The sequence below is a fragment of the Thrips palmi genome, unplaced genomic scaffold, assembly GCF_012932325.1.
Source record: "Thrips palmi isolate BJ-2018 unplaced genomic scaffold, TpBJ-2018v1 HiC_scaffold_8, whole genome shotgun sequence".
NCBI classification, from domain to species: domain Eukaryota; kingdom Metazoa; phylum Arthropoda; class Insecta; order Thysanoptera; family Thripidae; genus Thrips; species Thrips palmi.
The window spans coordinates 10,942,400-10,957,492 of record NW_023144635.1 but is presented as its reverse complement, the minus strand read 5'-3'; the positions used below and the strand labels follow the sequence as shown (position 1 = coordinate 10,957,492).

The window sequence follows — 15,093 nt, the reverse complement described above, 5'->3', positions numbered from 1 at the left end:
GCTCGTTGGATGCGACTGATTAAAATTGCATGCATCTAGCTCTAACTGTCATACTTCCAAAAATAACTGTTTCCACTCAGAGAGAATGATGGAAGAGGAGCGAGGGAGGGGGAAGTACAAGGCTGGTTATCTATGGTAGAAATGCCTTATTCGTATTGCTTTTCCTGTGACTGAGTGTAAGGCGATAGAATGAATGAAATGATCATCATTGCTAAAAGACTAGTAAATAAGATTTGTAAAGCATTATTATTTTACAGAAATTATAAAAATTGATCACATCTATTCTGTCTTCTTCTTTGCTTCTGAAGTGTCCTCCGAGCCACTGAACCACCAACTTCTAATACCACGCAGAGACATGAGTACGGGGATCATCACAGGAAGAAAGAGAGGAATGTAAACGGCATATCTGGAGAGAGACAAATAAAACAAAACATTTTATGAAAATTACCCACAAGTAGTGTAATTCTGTCAGAGCCCTGCAAGGTTTGTTAAGGCAGCATAGGCAATGAGTAAGTTGAACCACTTACTTTTGATCTTCTGGGAAATAGAGCAGTGCCAGGAGAGATGGGTCACTGAATGCAGTTTCTGCAGCCAGAAAAGCTTGCTTGGAGAGATTGTACCCATTTGTCAAATCATAATCCTGGATGTAATTGATTGCCTCATGAGACTTCAAAATGGCCTCCCAGATTTTGTCTCCCACTTCATCGTTTATTACAATATTGCTGATTTCATCAAGAAGTTGGGCAAGAGACTGTAAGGAACAAAAGGGGTAAGAGTCAATTACTGAAGTTTAAAGTGCAATATTGAATCAATTATGGCAGTTGGTCACCTTCAGGGTTATTCTTGCAGATATGAGATGTTCAGTGGCTTTGATTCTCATGAGCGAGTCAAGTTCCCAATCACGTACACCACTAGCAGGAAGGGGCAGTTGTTCGACCCCACCAATCTTTTCCTACAATGAAATAAAAAGTAATCATTGAATTATAAAATTGTGCATATCAGAAGAAATAAGGACAAAAAAATTTAAAGTAATAAAAAGCTTACAAGCTCAGGAAAGCCAACAAGGAGCTTTAGCTGCATCTTGAATGTATTCATGATTGCTTCAGAGTCAAGCCATGATGAATTTTCATCCACATGTCCACACAAACTTTGGGGTGGGTTAAAAATCTGGACACCACCCCATCGTGGAGACAGAAAAGCTAAGCTTGGCTGTATGCTGGAGCGACTAGATGTGATGAACAAGGGAGATATTTGACAAGGCGGAATATAGAGAACAAGTTGAATTGTCGGGTGCTCACTAACACCAGAGCCTATAAGAAGGAGAATTAAAAATTTAGCAGTTGCACCGAAGCATTTCAACAAGAAATATAATGAACAGATACAAACCTAATTTCTTCTCCAAGGGGGTGATAATGTGTGGTAAAATATCTTCTGATAAAGAATACCAAGTTTGGGCTTCCTCTTGAACTTGACGAGGGCGTCCCTCCAGGCGGACAGAATACAACCATTGGGACTTAATGTGGAATGTGATAATAGGAGAAAGATACTCCAGGAGACCTCCAAGGTGATCTGCACAAGATAAAAATTAGTTCACAGGCATTATGCTTTAATAAAACAATAAACAAGTTTAAGTAGTTCACCTCTTATGGCTTCTTTTATGTTCCACTTGATGTTCCTTTTTTCCGGTTCAGGATGTACCATGGAGAACATAATGTCATACTGGGCAGCGGGAGGCATTCGTCTCCCACCTGTTCTATCGCGAGACCACTCGTTGGGTGCCTCAATAATAGCCTTGGTTCGGAAAAGTGCATCAGCCCGAATTATCCACTGACTTAAAACAGCATGCAAAGTCTCCGGTTCTGAAATATTAAAGAAAATTAGACAGTTTCAAAACTTAAACACCAATTTAATCAGTAAAAATACTCACTGGCTTGTGTACTAAAGTACACCACTCTTTTTCTACCAACTATAACATCTTTGGCTGTGAATCGTAGCATTCCAGGCACTTCTAAAAGGTAAATATGACTCACTTCATTTGGGAAAAGATCCATTTCATCTAAAGCTTGCAAACTTTCAGCTGTTAAAACCTTATTTACATCAAAATCACTTCTTCCTTTAAAATCTACATTAATAATACCTGCAACAAGTGTAGTGACAGTTACAGTTTCATACTAATTATCAGACAATGCAAAATGTTCAGTACGAATTTTAATAAGATCTTCGATAGAAGAGGATACAAACCATTGCCTGTATTGGATAAGGCACTGCTTAAATGCTTCAATAAAGAGTTTACTCGTTCAGTCTCTTTGCTTAAAATGGTAACATGGGCAGGAAACACTACATCTGCTTCTTTGAGATCATCAATACGACCATATGGTACATGAACTCTGTAGACCTCGGTTGTTTTCCACCACAAGGGTATACCCACAACTAAGAGAAGGAATACGAATGATATTGCTGCATACATTCTGATGTCAACTAGAAGGGGGGGAAAAAAGGTTACCATGAGTACCAGCAAAATGTACATATATTCCAAATATTGACGTAAGTAAACTTCAGAGAAATATATTCAATAGTTACCATCTTCCTCTTTTTCTGAAAACTCCGATGTCTCTTTACAGTCTGATTCATCACTGGTATCTGTGAACAAGCACCCTATTAACCATAAACAGTTGTGGATCTCTCAAATAAAACCATAAGTACTGAGATGGTACAGCATTTATATTGTTTTGCTGGTTGTCAGACAAAATCATTGTTTTACTACGCCCATTTCAGCCGGTATGTCTATGCGAAACCTAACCCTACACATATTCACAACAAAAGCATTATCTTCTCTGAAAGAAATGTTTGAAAAGATATTACCTCGAGAAGACCGTTCTCTGTCAATGTCTCCATCTTTATCGGCAGTTCTTTTACCCATTGTAAAATCGTCTTACATGAACTGTTGTTATCATAAACACTTAAGACGGACAGACAGACGGACAGGTAGTCTGTTAGACGGACGGACAGACACAGACGACACAACACGATCGACGGAGAACGGTCGGCGCGAGGCTTTATTTGCCCAAGTATGACAAGTTTCGCATGAAGCAAGTCAATCTTGATCTTTGATTTGCTTCGCTTTGACTATTTGTTTGTGAATCATTGAACGTAGTTCACCAATTGTCAGTAAACTTGCGTTCCGAGCGTAGTTGTTCGTTAGTAGCTGTTTGATCTCAAGTACTGCCACGTAAATCTCTTTCTCTCTCTTCAAGATCATAATAACTTTCAAAACGTGTAAACACTTGAGTCACTTGTTTCTGTTTCGTTTTATTTTGTCAGCTGAGACGACGACACCGAACCGAAAGAAAGCTTACTGCTGTGTGAAGTCGGTGTTTGTGTGTGACGGAAAATGGCCGCTACCATGAGTGATCCTGTTGATTCGTCCTGTGATTTTTCGAAATCGCCCGTCTTTACGACGGAGGCGATCAACAAGATGGAAAATCAAGAAAATGAAGGCGTACCTTTGCAGACCGCCTGGACCTTCTGGCTGGACAAGTAAGCAGAAGCTTTTGGCAAGTCGGTGCTTTGTAAACAGAGGGAGTAGATTTGCCCTCTGACCCTGAGATGTTTACCCCTTAGATGATGTCATTCCATCCATTGCCATGGCATTGTCCTAAGGAAATCCTGTTGAACTCATCCCAAGGACATCATCTTGGCAGTGCGTAACGTACTCTGTTCTTACGTTGGGCACAGCCGGGAGTCTTCAGGATGACCTCTCTCTCGCACTTACAGGATGCTGGCCATCCCCTCCCTTCCTCCCCATCCCCTTTCCCCCCGGCGGCCCCCTGCGTCTGCACCAGAGAGGACAGTCTGCACTGTACACCTGTCGTTTGACATTTATGTAACAAATTGATGCTTTTACACATGTATAATTTAAGGCATGCCATTTAAATTTTTGCATTCTGTTGGACTCATTGATTTGTCCTCTGTGTTCAAGGTCTGTCCATGGAAGCTCAGCAGCTGAATTTCAGGCAAATCTGAAAAAAATTTATACTGTGCGGTCTGCTCAAGGATTCTGGGCCGTGTACAACAATATACCAGGAGCTGATGAAATACAGGTAGCTTAATTTCCAATGGCTCATTCAAAACAAGATGGTTTAGTATACAATAATCAATTATTGGTGATCATAGGTACGATACAGCTATCATTTGATGCGAGAAGATCGTAAACCACTGTGGGAAGAGCCCTACAACAGGCGAGGAGGTACATGGAGAATTAAGTGTCAGAAGAGGGATACGGTAAGCAATTTTGGTTGTTCAGTTTGACAAAAATAGATTTTAATTTGAACTTGGAATGTAACTTGTTAATTTTTTCCAGACGAAAGTATGGAGGGAAATGCTTGTAGCTGCAATCGGAGAGCAATTTTCTGATGCCCTCGCTGATGGTGATGAAATATGTGGAGTCACTGTATCTGTTCGAGACCGGGAAGATTTAGTGCAGGTAGCTTGATTGGCGCAATATGAAATTATTTACTTTCTTGTTCTTAGTTTCCATTTGCTTACTTGATTCTTTTCTATATACTTCTCTCTCTCTCATAACACAGATTTGGAACATTAATGCTGATTTAAGTGAAAAGTCCACTGTCATATCACGAGTGCATAGACTCCTACCTGATGTTGATTTCCCAGCCATCTTCTATAAGCGTGAGTGTTCTCATTGTCAATTTTTATGAACCTGAGAGATTTTAAGGGAAGGTTCAGGCGTAAATCTTACTTTCTTCAAAATAGTTTCACTATGAAAATTTAGTGAAACTATGATCTTGGCTTGGATAAAAAAAAGGACCATATTTCCACCAAATTGGAACAGTGGAAAACATTTTGAAGAAAGCAAAAAAAATTTTCCTGAATCAGTATTGCATATGTATTGCTGCAAAATGAAAAATGTAACTGAAATTCCTTGTGCAGGGCATGATACACACCAAGCCTTTGAAAAAGGAAGACGTTGATCAATGGTGGTTGCTGGTTGGTGATCTCGGTATTCACAATAAAAATAGTTCAGATATTAATACAAAATCTATGAAAGTGTAGAGAGTGTGCCCTACACTACAAAAGTATCACTTTTTAATCAGACTCAAGTGAAAATTAAATTTTGACTGGAATTAATTGACCATCATACCCAGAATTGCCAAATTAGTTCTTAACGGTGATAAAGTTAAGATTATCTAGTTTAGTGAAGGGTACCGGCAACCAGAAATACCAGTGCTCTTCTTAATTTAACTTTGAATAATGATAATCATCAAGCACTCCCTCCTCCCAATTGATGAAGAGTTGTAGTATTTTATCTCATTCTTCAAGTGCCATTTTATGTTATCAGAGTCCAAGACGATTTTTTTACTTTAACTGTTGATACCTGAAGGGTCTATTTTATTTTAATTAGTCTTGTTTTTCACTTACTATAAAAATTATTTAGTTCTAGCTATTATTATACAATTTTAAGAATAAATTTGTACTTTTTCAATTCTTTCTTACTTCTATTTGATGAATTTGTAATAGTGCCATGTTGTTGAAAATAGCTCTTGTTCACTGCAACTGTACTTGTGCACAAGTTGACAATATACGGAAACAACCTGGAGCAGATTTTTGACTTTTGAAGAAGAGCGAGTTAGTTATACTCTTTAAGTCACATCTCCTTCACCACCAATACAACAGTGTTTACCGATAAGAGAGCCAAATTTGGTGAAAACGAAAATTTGCAAGTGTTCGAAAGGGTCCATTAGAGTTAAACAATTCAGTGGCACACAGCAACTCATAACTCATATCCAACACAAGTAGAGAACAATCAAAAAGAATTTATAATATATTGCTATTGGATACAAAATAATATCAGACACTCACAAATCTTTAGGTCTTTTTAATATTTTCATACAATCTAAGACACTCGGTTGCAGATAACGCACCAAGATGAATTTGTTTTCCATCCTCAGCGATAATATTAGGGTCGTTAACTACGAGAGTTAACTTAGGCTCCTCTCCTTGGTACGTTCCCTTTGCTTTCATTTCACGGATAATTAATTCCTGTAAGGTAAAAACAATATATCATTAAAATCCTGAAGACTCAACACATGCCCATATCATTTACAGAACAATGTGTTTTCAAAATTTGTTCATTCATACCCGTAAAAGAGGGGGGAAAGGAGCAGTGGGATGAAACTTTCTAGTTATTTCATATGGCGGAGGAAGTTCTCCTCGTTTTACTTTTGTAAAGCTTTCTTCTTCCTCTTTGGGTATTAACCTGAAATCTGGCTTGAATGTATTCCAAGATAGCCACTCTGTACCACGATATGTGCCTCTGAAAACATTTTCAACAAGAGCGCGCACTCTTCGAACTTCACCCATATCAACAACAGGAGGCAAAACTTGAATTTTTCCCTGAAAACAGAAGCACGTCCATCAAGTGACACTAACTTAGTTAATAAAATAATTTTTTTAGTGGGTATGAACAAACCTCTGGAGGTAGCGCTTCGACTTTAAGTATTCTGAACCATGATGGAGCTGGATCTGAGTATCTTTTATTGTAATCATTTCTAATAACAATCCTACCAACCCCATTATTCCTTAGATTTCCAAGAATTTCCCACAAAGTTTTTCCATGAAACGCGGTAGCTTTACCATAAATCTCATACGGCATTGCAAATCTGGTCACTTTCCTACCAAGAATTATTTCAAATTTGTCTAGGCCACACGAAGGATAGCTTCTGCTCTCAAAATTTAGGTTAGGTCGTCTAGCAGACAGTTCACCAACATGACGCTTACTTTTTGCTTTCCTCGGGCAAGCTTTAAAACCATAATATCCCAAAAGAATTTGTCATATTCAAAATTGGAACTTTAGGAACATTAGGCTTTGACATTGAAAACGCATTTAGTAGACAGAGTCCCCATTCACTACTAATGCACTTCTGCAATGTTGGGTGAACTGCAAGTCGTTTTGGTGGTAAATTCGAAAGCAAGCGCGGTACAACCAGCTAATTCCAGTCCCCAATCACGTTTAATTCACTGACGCAAGGAGCAGGTAGGTCGACCGAGAAATCTGCGCAGACTCTTCAATGTGAAATTGTCCGGCAGGGCAGTAAAAGAAAAGAGTTCTCGAGACCGACAATCCGCAGGCGAAGGGTACCGCGGGGGGCGGGGCGTGGCGGGGCGGGCGGCTCCGCGGCGTGGTGGTGGTCGCGGCCCGGGGCCCGTCGCACATGCCTCCGCAGTGCAACGGGAGCGTCGACGGCCGGCGGCCAGACCGGAGCGCCGAGGGCCTTCCCGCAGACGAAGCGACCTAGACTGGGCTAGTCCTCGACCTGGTCCTCGACCTGGTCCTAGACGAACCGGTACGGGCGTGCGGCGCGCCGACACCATGTTCGCCTTGGTCCTACTGGGCTCCGCCATCTCCGTCCTGACCGCCATCCTCCTGGTCCACCAGCTGTCCAGGCCACACAACTTCCCTCCAGGCGAGTAGCGCGGGTGATCCTCCTGGTCTTTTGCAAATGAAATGGAGGTGTTTGAGGTCGTCCGCTCCTAGTTCCCCACGTGCGGCTCGCAGGGATGCCGTCAAACACGGATCGCCTGAGGCAAAAACGGTGCGCGCGGGCCGGCAGGGCTTATTGTCTAGTGGGTGGGGTGACTGCCAATCAGCCACGGCGCCACGGGTCCTTGCTCGTGCACTTCGTGCACTTGGCTCCGAGTCTCCGAGGCGCGAGAGCCGGGGCGCGGGCAGGCCGGCCAGGGGCAGGGGGCGGGGCGCCGCGCGACAGGGGTCGACGGGGACGTTACGTCGGGCTCGGGGCTCGCGCTAACTTTGGCCTGCAGCCGCTGTCCGGGCCAGCCCGGCCTGCTGGGCCCGGCCTGCTGGGCCCGGCTCTCGAACCATTCGCGGTCGCAACGCGGTCACAGCGCGGCAGCACGTGTTTGCTGATAATATTTGCCGCTCGTCTCGTCTAGCGTGGGGGGCGCGCGACGCACTATACACTATAGTCGGCGCGCTTGGAAGGCTTGGCCCCTGGCTTGGCACTGCATCCAACGGCCGTGGTGCTTGTGCCTTAGCGGCCGTCTTCCTCCTGCAGAGACGTGCGGTAGAGAGACGGGCAGAGGGCAGAGGCAAGCCTTGCAGTGCCGGTGTTTGCCGCCTATTCCTTCCGGGGGAACTCCCGACTGCCGTTTGTTTTGGCTAGTTCTGGGCCTGTCCGCAGTCGATTGATTCCGAGCGGTGCTTTCGTCGCTGTGACGGGGCGGCGAGGGGCGGCCCGTAGGGGTGCGAGAGAGACAAGACGACGGAAACGCAGTTCGGAATGAAGCTGCTGTCCACGACCACCACACTGGTAGGGGTGCGACGAGTGCGGCGTCGTCTGCCGCTGAGTAAGGCTCGCCGTCGTCGCCCCGCCCGGAGGCCTACGTGCATCGGCGCACGCGTCCGGAACAAGGCCGCCGAGGGCGAGACGGTGGTGGAGACGCGTGGATTGCTTTGCCTCAGGCTTTGCCGTAGGCACGATGGGACGGGACGGGGCCCTTGGTCGTGGCGGCACTAGTTCATTGATTGTATCGCCGACACGGCGTCGCATGGCTTGCGCGCGGCACCCGCACCACGCCGCGCACCCCGCCGTGAGCACAAGGGACTCTCACGGACGCGGTGCGCGGTGCATCCTCGCTGCTCATCAAACCAGTTTGAGACGCTTGACCGGGCGCGCTGCACGATGCCCCTACTGCATTCTGCGTCCGAAGGGCTTTACTGGTTCAATCCACGACCTGACGGATTCCGCACGACAACGCTCTCTCTCTCTCTCTCTCTCTCTCTCTCTCTCTCTCTCTCTCTCTCTCTCTCTCTCTCTCTCTCTCTCTCTCTCTCTCTCTCTCTCTCGCACTCATGGGACGCAGGCTGCGCGAGGACACCGAGGACGCTCGGACGGCGCGCCGTCGTGTCGCGGTGCGTGTAGCCGTGCAGCTACACGCGAAGTCGGCGTCTGTTGCACCGCCAGCACCGCCAGCGCCATGTCGCGCTGCAGCGCCGTGCGCAACACGCCCCTCGGGGTGACAGTCACTGCGGCGAGCAGATAAAAGGCGACGTGCAGTCACGCCACCACTCCGTAGGGACATCCTTTTTCGAGACGACTTACATCAGTTGGATTGAAATGACATGACCTTTGACCCCTTCCCTTAACAATGCCATTATGACTTGGCAGCTCCTTTCTGGCGAGCCTTCCGTCAGCATGAGGATGTGCTCTCCCCCCCTTTTCTCCCTTTTCCATCCCCCTGATGACGTCATTCTCGAACGCCCCCCGGTGAAGCGTTTCGGCGCGGCTGCTCCGCGGCTGTTCCGCGCAGCGCATCCCAATCGAAAACGCGACCAGCGCGTTGCACGTTAAGCATTACGTCATAAGAGGCTTTTCCCTCGACTTGCCCTGCGTTGCCTGCGTTGCCGGCGGCCAATTAGCTCGGCTGAAGCTCATATCATCACTTTCGCCTGGCGCCGAGTCAAGTTAGCGGCGTCGCGGTGCTTGGGCGCGGACAGGAAGGAAGCAAACATGAGCAGTAGGGATCAGCCCAGGGAAAAAGGGGGAAGGCCCCCCCCCCTCCCCCTCCTCCCCGCCCTTTGACCCGGCCGGCCGGCTGCCCGTGCGCGCCTCGCGGAGATTATTTCGGTTGACAGAGGATTATCCCATTATCCGCGCCTGCTGTACAGCTGTACTGCCGCGCTAATAAGTCGTGCCCGCTCTGGCCGGCCACGCGCGGCGGCGGCGCGGCTCGGCTCGGCTGGGCAGGGGCCAGTGCTGCCACTTAAGTAGGCAAAAGTTCCCACTATGCACCAGAGCCCAAAGGGTTGGCAACCTCACTCAACCGACTAGACTTCGTTATCGAACGGTTGCGTAGAGTGGGCAGCGCGGAGGTTGGCAACCCTTTCGACGCGGGTGCATGGTGCAGGGTGGGAATTTTCGCCGACTCACGAGGCAGCACTGGTTGCGGCGCAGCGGCGCAGCGGCGCAGCCCAGCGGACTAGAAGTGCGATAAGACTCGGAGACAGCCGCCTGTCCAGATTGTCATCCTTTCTCCACGCCGCGCCCCCCGCCCCTTTCCCCTCCACGCCCTCCACAAGGCCCACGGCCCGGCCGCCGCTAATTAAAACGTGCGCGGTTTAATTTAAAGCGTGCAAATGGCGCTCTTGAGATTGTGTATTGGCAAGCGAGAATAGGCGCCGGCTCGTTTCCCAATGGTCAAGCCAATCCACGGGCGGATCCAGAGACCGGTTGGGGCGGGGTTGCCTACTTACAGAGACAGAGTGAGGCTTTTTGCCGCTTTGTCGCTTTTAGGGGAGGGAAACGGCCCTGGACCGATCGCATCTCGCTAACGCTCCGCTGCTCCATCGCCTCCACCCCCAGGCCCGCGATGGCTGCCGCTGCTCGGCAACCTGCTGGACCTGAAGCGCCTGGTGCGCAAGCTGGGCTCGCAGCACGCCGCCTTCGAGGCCCTGTGCGAGGAGCACGGCACGGCCGTGCTGGGGCTGCGGCTCGGCAGCGACCTGGTCGTCGTGGCCTCCGGCTTCGAGGCCGTCACCGAGGTGCTCACGTCTGACGCCTTCCTGGGCCGGCCGGACAACTTCTTCATGCGGCTGCGCACCATGGGCACGCGGAAAGGTGAGGTTCAAGCCCCGGAGTCTTTTCTGTTTTGCTTTGGTTTCGTTCGTCCGTGTTTGTGTTTATTCTTGCCCCGGCGTTGCGCGCGCAACGCGTTTCCAGGCATCACCACGACCGACGGCGCGCTGTGGTCGGAGCAGAGGCGGTTCGCCGTGCGCCACTTCAGGCAGCTGGGCTACGGCAAGGTGCACATGGAGGAGCTCATCCTGGCCGAGCTCAAGGACCTGCTGAGCGAGCTGGACCCCGCGGCGGAGCAGGTGCGTGGCGCGGTTGGTCTGTAAAGTTAAGGGCGCGCGCCCGAGCGGCGCCGCGCCGAAGCGCCCGAGCGCCGCCCGGCGGAACGAAAACATGCAATGAACTCGAACGTGAATGCTCAAAATCAAAAAGTGGGTCAATAGTTGGATTCCCTGAACCATCCCCTTTCCAAAAATATATATTTTAGTGCACTTTGGAGATGTTTTCGTTCCGCGGGCGGCGCTCGGGCGCTTCGGCGCGGCGCCGCTCGGGCGCGCGCCCTTAACTTTACAGACCAGGTGTACTCGCCGTCGGCGTCGTCGTGGTGCTCTGTCTGGCTCTGACGCGCTGGTGCTGTTGCAGGCCACGGCCGTGTCGCTGGGCCCGCTGCTGCCGCCCTCCGTGCTCAACGTGCTGTGGGCGCTCACGGCCGGCACGCGCTTCCCGCACGGCGACCCGCGGCTGCAGCGCCTGCTGGACCTCATGAGCCAGCGCGGCAAGGCGTTCGACATGGCGGGCGGCGTCCTGGGGACCCTGCCCTGGCTGCGGCACCTGGCCCCGGAGCGCACGGGCTACAACCTCCTCACCCGGCTCAACGCGTCCCTCAAGGAGTTGCTGGAGGTAGGTATGCCACGCCGGTACGACACGCCGGTACGCCACGCCGGTACGACACGCCGGTACGCTACGCCGGTACGACACGCCGGTACGCTACGCCGGTACGTCTCGCCGGTTCGTCTCGCCGGTTCGTCTCGCCGGGACGCCGCCGAGCAGTGCAGCGACATGTGCTGAGCACAGCCGCTGGCCGGCCGTCGCGGCAGCTTGCATGCGCTGGGATGTCCGAGGCTTGGATTGTAATTCTAGGCCCCGCGCTCCAGCTGCCACCGGCCCGCCCCACTCCCCGCCGATCAGCGGACGCGCGGCCGCTAAACGCGGCGAAAGCTCGCCAGTGCCGGACGCCCTGCACGTCCTGGCCACGGTCTCGTCCGATCCGCGAGCCGCGGCGGCCAAAGGCGGCCTTGGAGCTTGAACCTTAATAACCCGCACGGCGTCGGTGACGTCGACGCCGCCGTCGCGCGGCCCCGCGGCCCGGCAGGCGAAGGCGGTCCTCCTGACGGCATGGGAATGCGCCGTCGCCGTCGTCGGCGCTGTCCGCCGCGGCCACTCCCGCAATGACCACTCGCCGGCCGCGTAATCTCAATCATCGCGCGGAGACTCGAACAACGTTTCGCGGGGCTTTTCTCTCTTTTCGGCGGCGACGTCGAGACGGTCGAGACGGCCGAGAGGGGCGTCTCGTCCAGCCAGCCGTGACTCCGCGAAGCGAAGGCCGCTGTAAAAGCGAGGGGCCGTGGAGCGGCGCGGCGACGCGGTCCGGAAGGGCGGGGTCCTGTTGACACGACGAGCAATCACTCCGCAAAGCGCGCAGCAAGGAACGCGCAACATTTGCCTTTTCGGCGATGATTTTCTTTCAGCGGCCTTTCCGGCTGTCTTTTGGCGCCTTATTCCGTTTGTCTTTTAGCTGTCGTCTGGCCTTTGCTGAATCGCACCGCGGTTATTGTGTCCCCAAAGAGCGCACCGCCGTGGAGGCCTCAGCCGCCGCGCCCTCGAGGTGATGTGCCTGTCGTTGACAAATGGCTTGCAGTGCTGCCCCGCCCCGCCCCACCCCGCCACTCTACGCCACGCCCCCCACCGCGCACCGGGGCCTAAACCTTTTTTTCGCGCACTCCGGGTCGGGAGACGTAACGCCGCGAGACCTTGACCCTGCGCGTCTTCTTCTAACCCTCCCCGGCAACGCGCCTGTTTCAGGAGACGATCGCCGCGCACCATGCCAGCTACACGCAGGGCCGCACCAGGGACCTCATCGACGCGTACCTACACGAGGTCAAGGCCCACCAGAGCGAGGGCGTCGAGTCCACCTTCACAGGTGCGTTGTGTGTCCGAAGGCGCGCTGGCCGTGCCGGAGACTTGAACGCCGGACAGTGCGAGCGCCGAGCACCCAGGATGCAGTCATGGAGTGTTTGTTGCAGACGAGCAGCTGGTTATGGTGTGCCTCGACATGTTCCTCGCGGGCTCCTACACCACCAGCAACACGCTCAACTTCGCCTTGATGCTGATGGTGCTGCACCCGGACATCCAGTCCAAGTGCTTCAAGGACATCTACAACAACGTGGAGAAGGGGCGCTTGCCCTCCCTTACTGACAGGCAAAAGTGAGCGTCATTTTCTTGATCCGCACGCTTTTTTCGGATAGGGCCATGCAGATCCTGCCTCGCCGACGGCTCCGCGGCCAGATCGGCAGGCCAGCTGGCCTCCCGGCGCCGCGTCTCGTAAAAAGCGGCTCGAATTCATTAGTCGGGCCTCATGAATACCGAGACCAGGCCATCCCGCCGGTGCATCCCATCGACTCATTGTCGGCCCGAGTGCCGCTAGTGCCAGCACCCGCTAACTTGCGCCTTCAGCGCCTAACGGTTGCGGGGTAGGCAGCCCGCCGAGCACACATGCCTTGCGGGCCGGCCTACCTTGCGCCTTGAGCGCCTAACGGTGGCGGGGTAGGCAGCCCGCCCAGCACAAACGCCTTGCGGGCCGGCCTACCTTGCGCCTTGAGCGCCTAACGGTGGCGGGGTAGGCAGCCCGCCCAGCACAAACGCCTTGCGGGCCGGCACTCGTGACCCTACGGCCGGGGTAGGCAGCTCGCCCTACGTTCAGGCCGTTACATGGATAACGGCTCGATAGCAATGGTGCCATCACAAGTGGGCCGCTTTGGCGCGTCGCCCTACGGACACCACACGGCCAAACACGGTGAGCAGATTTGGTGCTTCCTCGCAGGCTCCCACCGACCGGCCGTCTTGCGCAGGCTGTACCGCAGGCTCACTAGTGGTGCTCTACTCACGGGTGCCATCCGGCCGCGCCGCGCTCTCGGACACCACACTCGCCGGCCACAACATCCCCCAGGTGAGCTTCCAGCTTCACTGTCGTCGCTTCCTCGCGCCGCGTTCCATCCCCGTACCGTTCCCCCTCGTCCTTTCAACACCGCTTTATCCGCAGGGCACCGTGGTGCTCATCAACACCCACTCCATCCACCACGACCGGAAGTACTGGAAGGACCCACACGCGTTCCGGCCAGAGCGCTTCCTCAACGCCAAAGGCAAGATCCAGCCGGACGAGCGGCTCCTCAACTTCGGCCTTGGTACGTTTCTGTGTCTACGCCACTGGACTGACATTCTGGCATGGTGCCGCCGAGTGTTTCGGATTTCTCTCACGTTTAGAGATAAGTCGGCGCCGCGGTCGGCGCGTTGTCTCTGTCGCACTTGTTGAGTGAGAGACGCGCGATCTTTCAGAGTCAGACGGCAGCACCACGCCAGTCATCGCCGAGCCGGCGCGAGAAATCAGGGACCTGCTCTTCACATGACAAGCGTGCATGCTGATTAAACCAGAAACACCAAAAAAGTGGAATTAATGTGCGGTGTCACGTGTGCTGCAGGCAAGCGGCGGTGCCTGGGCGACGCGCTGGCGCGGAACTGCCTCTTCTTGTTCTTCACGGGGATGCTGCAGCGGTTCCGCTTGTCCGTGCCGCCGGGCGAGACGCCGCCGTCCAGAGAGCCCGTGCCGGGGCTGACGCAGTGCCCGCAGCCCTACCGTGTCCTCCTCACTCCCCGCACCGCGTGCCCCGGCTCCCCCAGGACCCCCCGCAATGTGTCGCCGCTGCCCGGCGCCTAGAACCAAGAACCAAGCCTGGACCTCGGTCTGGATCCACGACAAAACATTGCCGCAGTGCCGCGTTCTCGTTTTTAAAACATTGACTTTCCTATTCGTGCCAGCTCTTGGCCGGGTGGACCTGGCCCCTTCTCAACAGAAACTTTCTTCGCGTGCCCCTCCTGTCCACTCCTCCTGAGGTATGTTTATTTATGCCTTATTTTCGATACGTTGCAAATTTTTTAACTTGTATGCGTGACTAAATTTTTACTCCGGTTTACGAACGTTGCAATGACCATCTGTGATAATAAAGAAGTATTAAAGTTATTTAAGAGCCGCACCCGGGCTGCCATTTCGATATTTTTGTGCAGCGTCAGCATGCATTGCTATGCGCGGTTCAATCATTGTCAACGAAGGTAAAATAAATGGATAACTATATGTTTCCTCACATTTTTCTCTATACCGGTGCGCCCGGCTGGTAGACCACCCATCTGACAGGCAAAAAGAAAATTACAC

General features: G+C 51.9%; 4 protein-coding genes across 7 annotated transcripts; 2 read left to right on the top strand and 2 right to left on the bottom strand.

The window, feature by feature from the left end:
- Positions 1-227: 227 nt before the first annotated feature.
- Positions 228-3,274, bottom strand: LOC117653532 (GPI transamidase component PIG-S). Of its 2 annotated transcripts, none has more exons than XM_034399270.1 (10): positions 3,160-3,274; positions 2,581-2,640; positions 2,242-2,478; positions 1,928-2,137; positions 1,641-1,859; positions 1,387-1,569; positions 1,045-1,310; positions 830-952; positions 528-751; positions 228-406 (listed from the first exon to the last, which is right to left on the bottom strand). In XM_034399270.1, exons 1-10 carry the CDS (start codon positions 3,257-3,259, stop codon positions 280-282), a joined length of 1,749 nt encoding a protein of 582 aa, XP_034255161.1. In that variant the 5' UTR covers positions 3,260-3,274; the 3' UTR covers positions 228-279. The 2 variants fall into 2 exon arrangements, with proteins under 2 accessions (XP_034255161.1, XP_034255162.1); XM_034399271.1 differs by lacking the exon at positions 3,160-3,274 and adding an exon at positions 2,863-3,029.
- LOC117653534 (eukaryotic translation initiation factor 4E type 3-like) lies at positions 3,083-5,619 on the top strand. 3 transcript variants are annotated; one of them, XM_034399274.1, is made up of 7 exons: positions 3,083-3,219; positions 3,322-3,537; positions 3,980-4,100; positions 4,174-4,281; positions 4,361-4,483; positions 4,587-4,686; positions 4,948-5,619. In XM_034399274.1, the coding sequence occupies exons 2-7, from the start codon at positions 3,392-3,394 to the stop codon at positions 4,986-4,988; spliced, it is 639 nt and encodes a 212-aa protein (XP_034255165.1). In that variant the 5' UTR covers positions 3,083-3,219; positions 3,322-3,391; the 3' UTR covers positions 4,989-5,619. The 3 variants fall into 3 exon arrangements, with proteins under 3 accessions (XP_034255165.1, XP_034255164.1, XP_034255163.1); XM_034399273.1 differs by having other exon boundaries at positions 3,088-3,229; XM_034399272.1 differs by lacking the exons at positions 3,083-3,219; positions 3,322-3,537 and adding exons at positions 3,610-3,700; positions 3,775-3,883.
- A 192-nt stretch (positions 5,620-5,811) lies between these two features.
- Positions 5,812-6,767, bottom strand: LOC117653535 (28S ribosomal protein S34, mitochondrial). Its single transcript, XM_034399275.1, has 3 exons — positions 6,488-6,767; positions 6,157-6,411; positions 5,812-6,057 (listed from the first exon to the last, which is right to left on the bottom strand). Exons 1-3 carry the CDS (start codon positions 6,668-6,670, stop codon positions 5,884-5,886), a joined length of 612 nt encoding a protein of 203 aa, XP_034255166.1. The 5' UTR covers positions 6,671-6,767; the 3' UTR covers positions 5,812-5,883.
- Positions 6,768-7,237: 470 nt separating this feature from the next.
- Positions 7,238-15,019, top strand: LOC117653223 (probable cytochrome P450 305a1). The gene is made up of 9 exons (XM_034398744.1): positions 7,238-7,481; positions 10,401-10,655; positions 10,758-10,912; positions 11,253-11,510; positions 12,693-12,810; positions 12,914-13,094; positions 13,692-13,836; positions 13,930-14,071; positions 14,366-15,019. The coding sequence occupies exons 1-9, from the start codon at positions 7,388-7,390 to the stop codon at positions 14,599-14,601; spliced, it is 1,584 nt and encodes a 527-aa protein (XP_034254635.1). The 5' UTR covers positions 7,238-7,387; the 3' UTR covers positions 14,602-15,019.
- The last annotated feature ends 74 nt before the right edge of the window (positions 15,020-15,093 follow it).

What these genes read in the sequence shown, in the direction of transcription:
- LOC117653535 (XM_034399275.1), bottom strand. Translation starts at nt 6,670, where the DNA reads ATGCCGTATGAGATTTATGGTAAAGCTACCGCGTTTCATGGAAAAACT. An exon ending in TCGAAGCGCTACCTCCAGAG is followed by an intron (nt 6,412 to 6,487) that starts GTTTGTTCATAC and finishes TTCTGTTTTCAG; the next exon opens with GGAAAAATTCAAGTTTTGCC. An exon ending in CTTTCCCCCCTCTTTTACGG is followed by an intron (nt 6,058 to 6,156) that starts GTATGAATGAAC and finishes TTTACCTTACAG; the next exon opens with GAATTAATTATCCGTGAAAT.
- LOC117653532 (XM_034399270.1), bottom strand. Translation starts at nt 3,259, where the DNA reads ATGATCTTGAAGAGAGAGAAAGAGATTTACGTGGCAGTACTTGAGATC. An exon ending in CATAAAAGAAGCCATAAGAG is followed by an intron (nt 1,570 to 1,640) that starts GTGAACTACTTA and finishes TATCTTGTGCAG; the next exon opens with ATCACCTTGGAGGTCTCCTG. An exon ending in TTGTTGGCTTTCCTGAGCTT is followed by an intron (nt 953 to 1,044) that starts GTAAGCTTTTTA and finishes ATTTCATTGTAG; the next exon opens with GAAAAGATTGGTGGGGTCGA.
- LOC117653534 (XM_034399272.1), top strand. Translation starts at nt 3,622, where the DNA reads ATGATGTCATTCCATCCATTGCCATGGCATTGTCCTAAGGAAATCCTG. An exon ending in ACCGGGAAGATTTAGTGCAG is followed by an intron (nt 4,484 to 4,586) that starts GTAGCTTGATTG and finishes CTCATAACACAG; the next exon opens with ATTTGGAACATTAATGCTGA. An exon ending in CCCAGCCATCTTCTATAAGC is followed by an intron (nt 4,687 to 4,947) that starts GTGAGTGTTCTC and finishes TTCCTTGTGCAG; the next exon opens with GGCATGATACACACCAAGCC.
- LOC117653223 (XM_034398744.1), top strand. Translation starts at nt 7,388, where the DNA reads ATGTTCGCCTTGGTCCTACTGGGCTCCGCCATCTCCGTCCTGACCGCC. An exon ending in CGTCGAGTCCACCTTCACAG is followed by an intron (nt 12,811 to 12,913) that starts GTGCGTTGTGTG and finishes TGTTTGTTGCAG; the next exon opens with ACGAGCAGCTGGTTATGGTG. An exon ending in GCTCCTCAACTTCGGCCTTG is followed by an intron (nt 14,072 to 14,365) that starts GTACGTTTCTGT and finishes CGTGTGCTGCAG; the next exon opens with GCAAGCGGCGGTGCCTGGGC.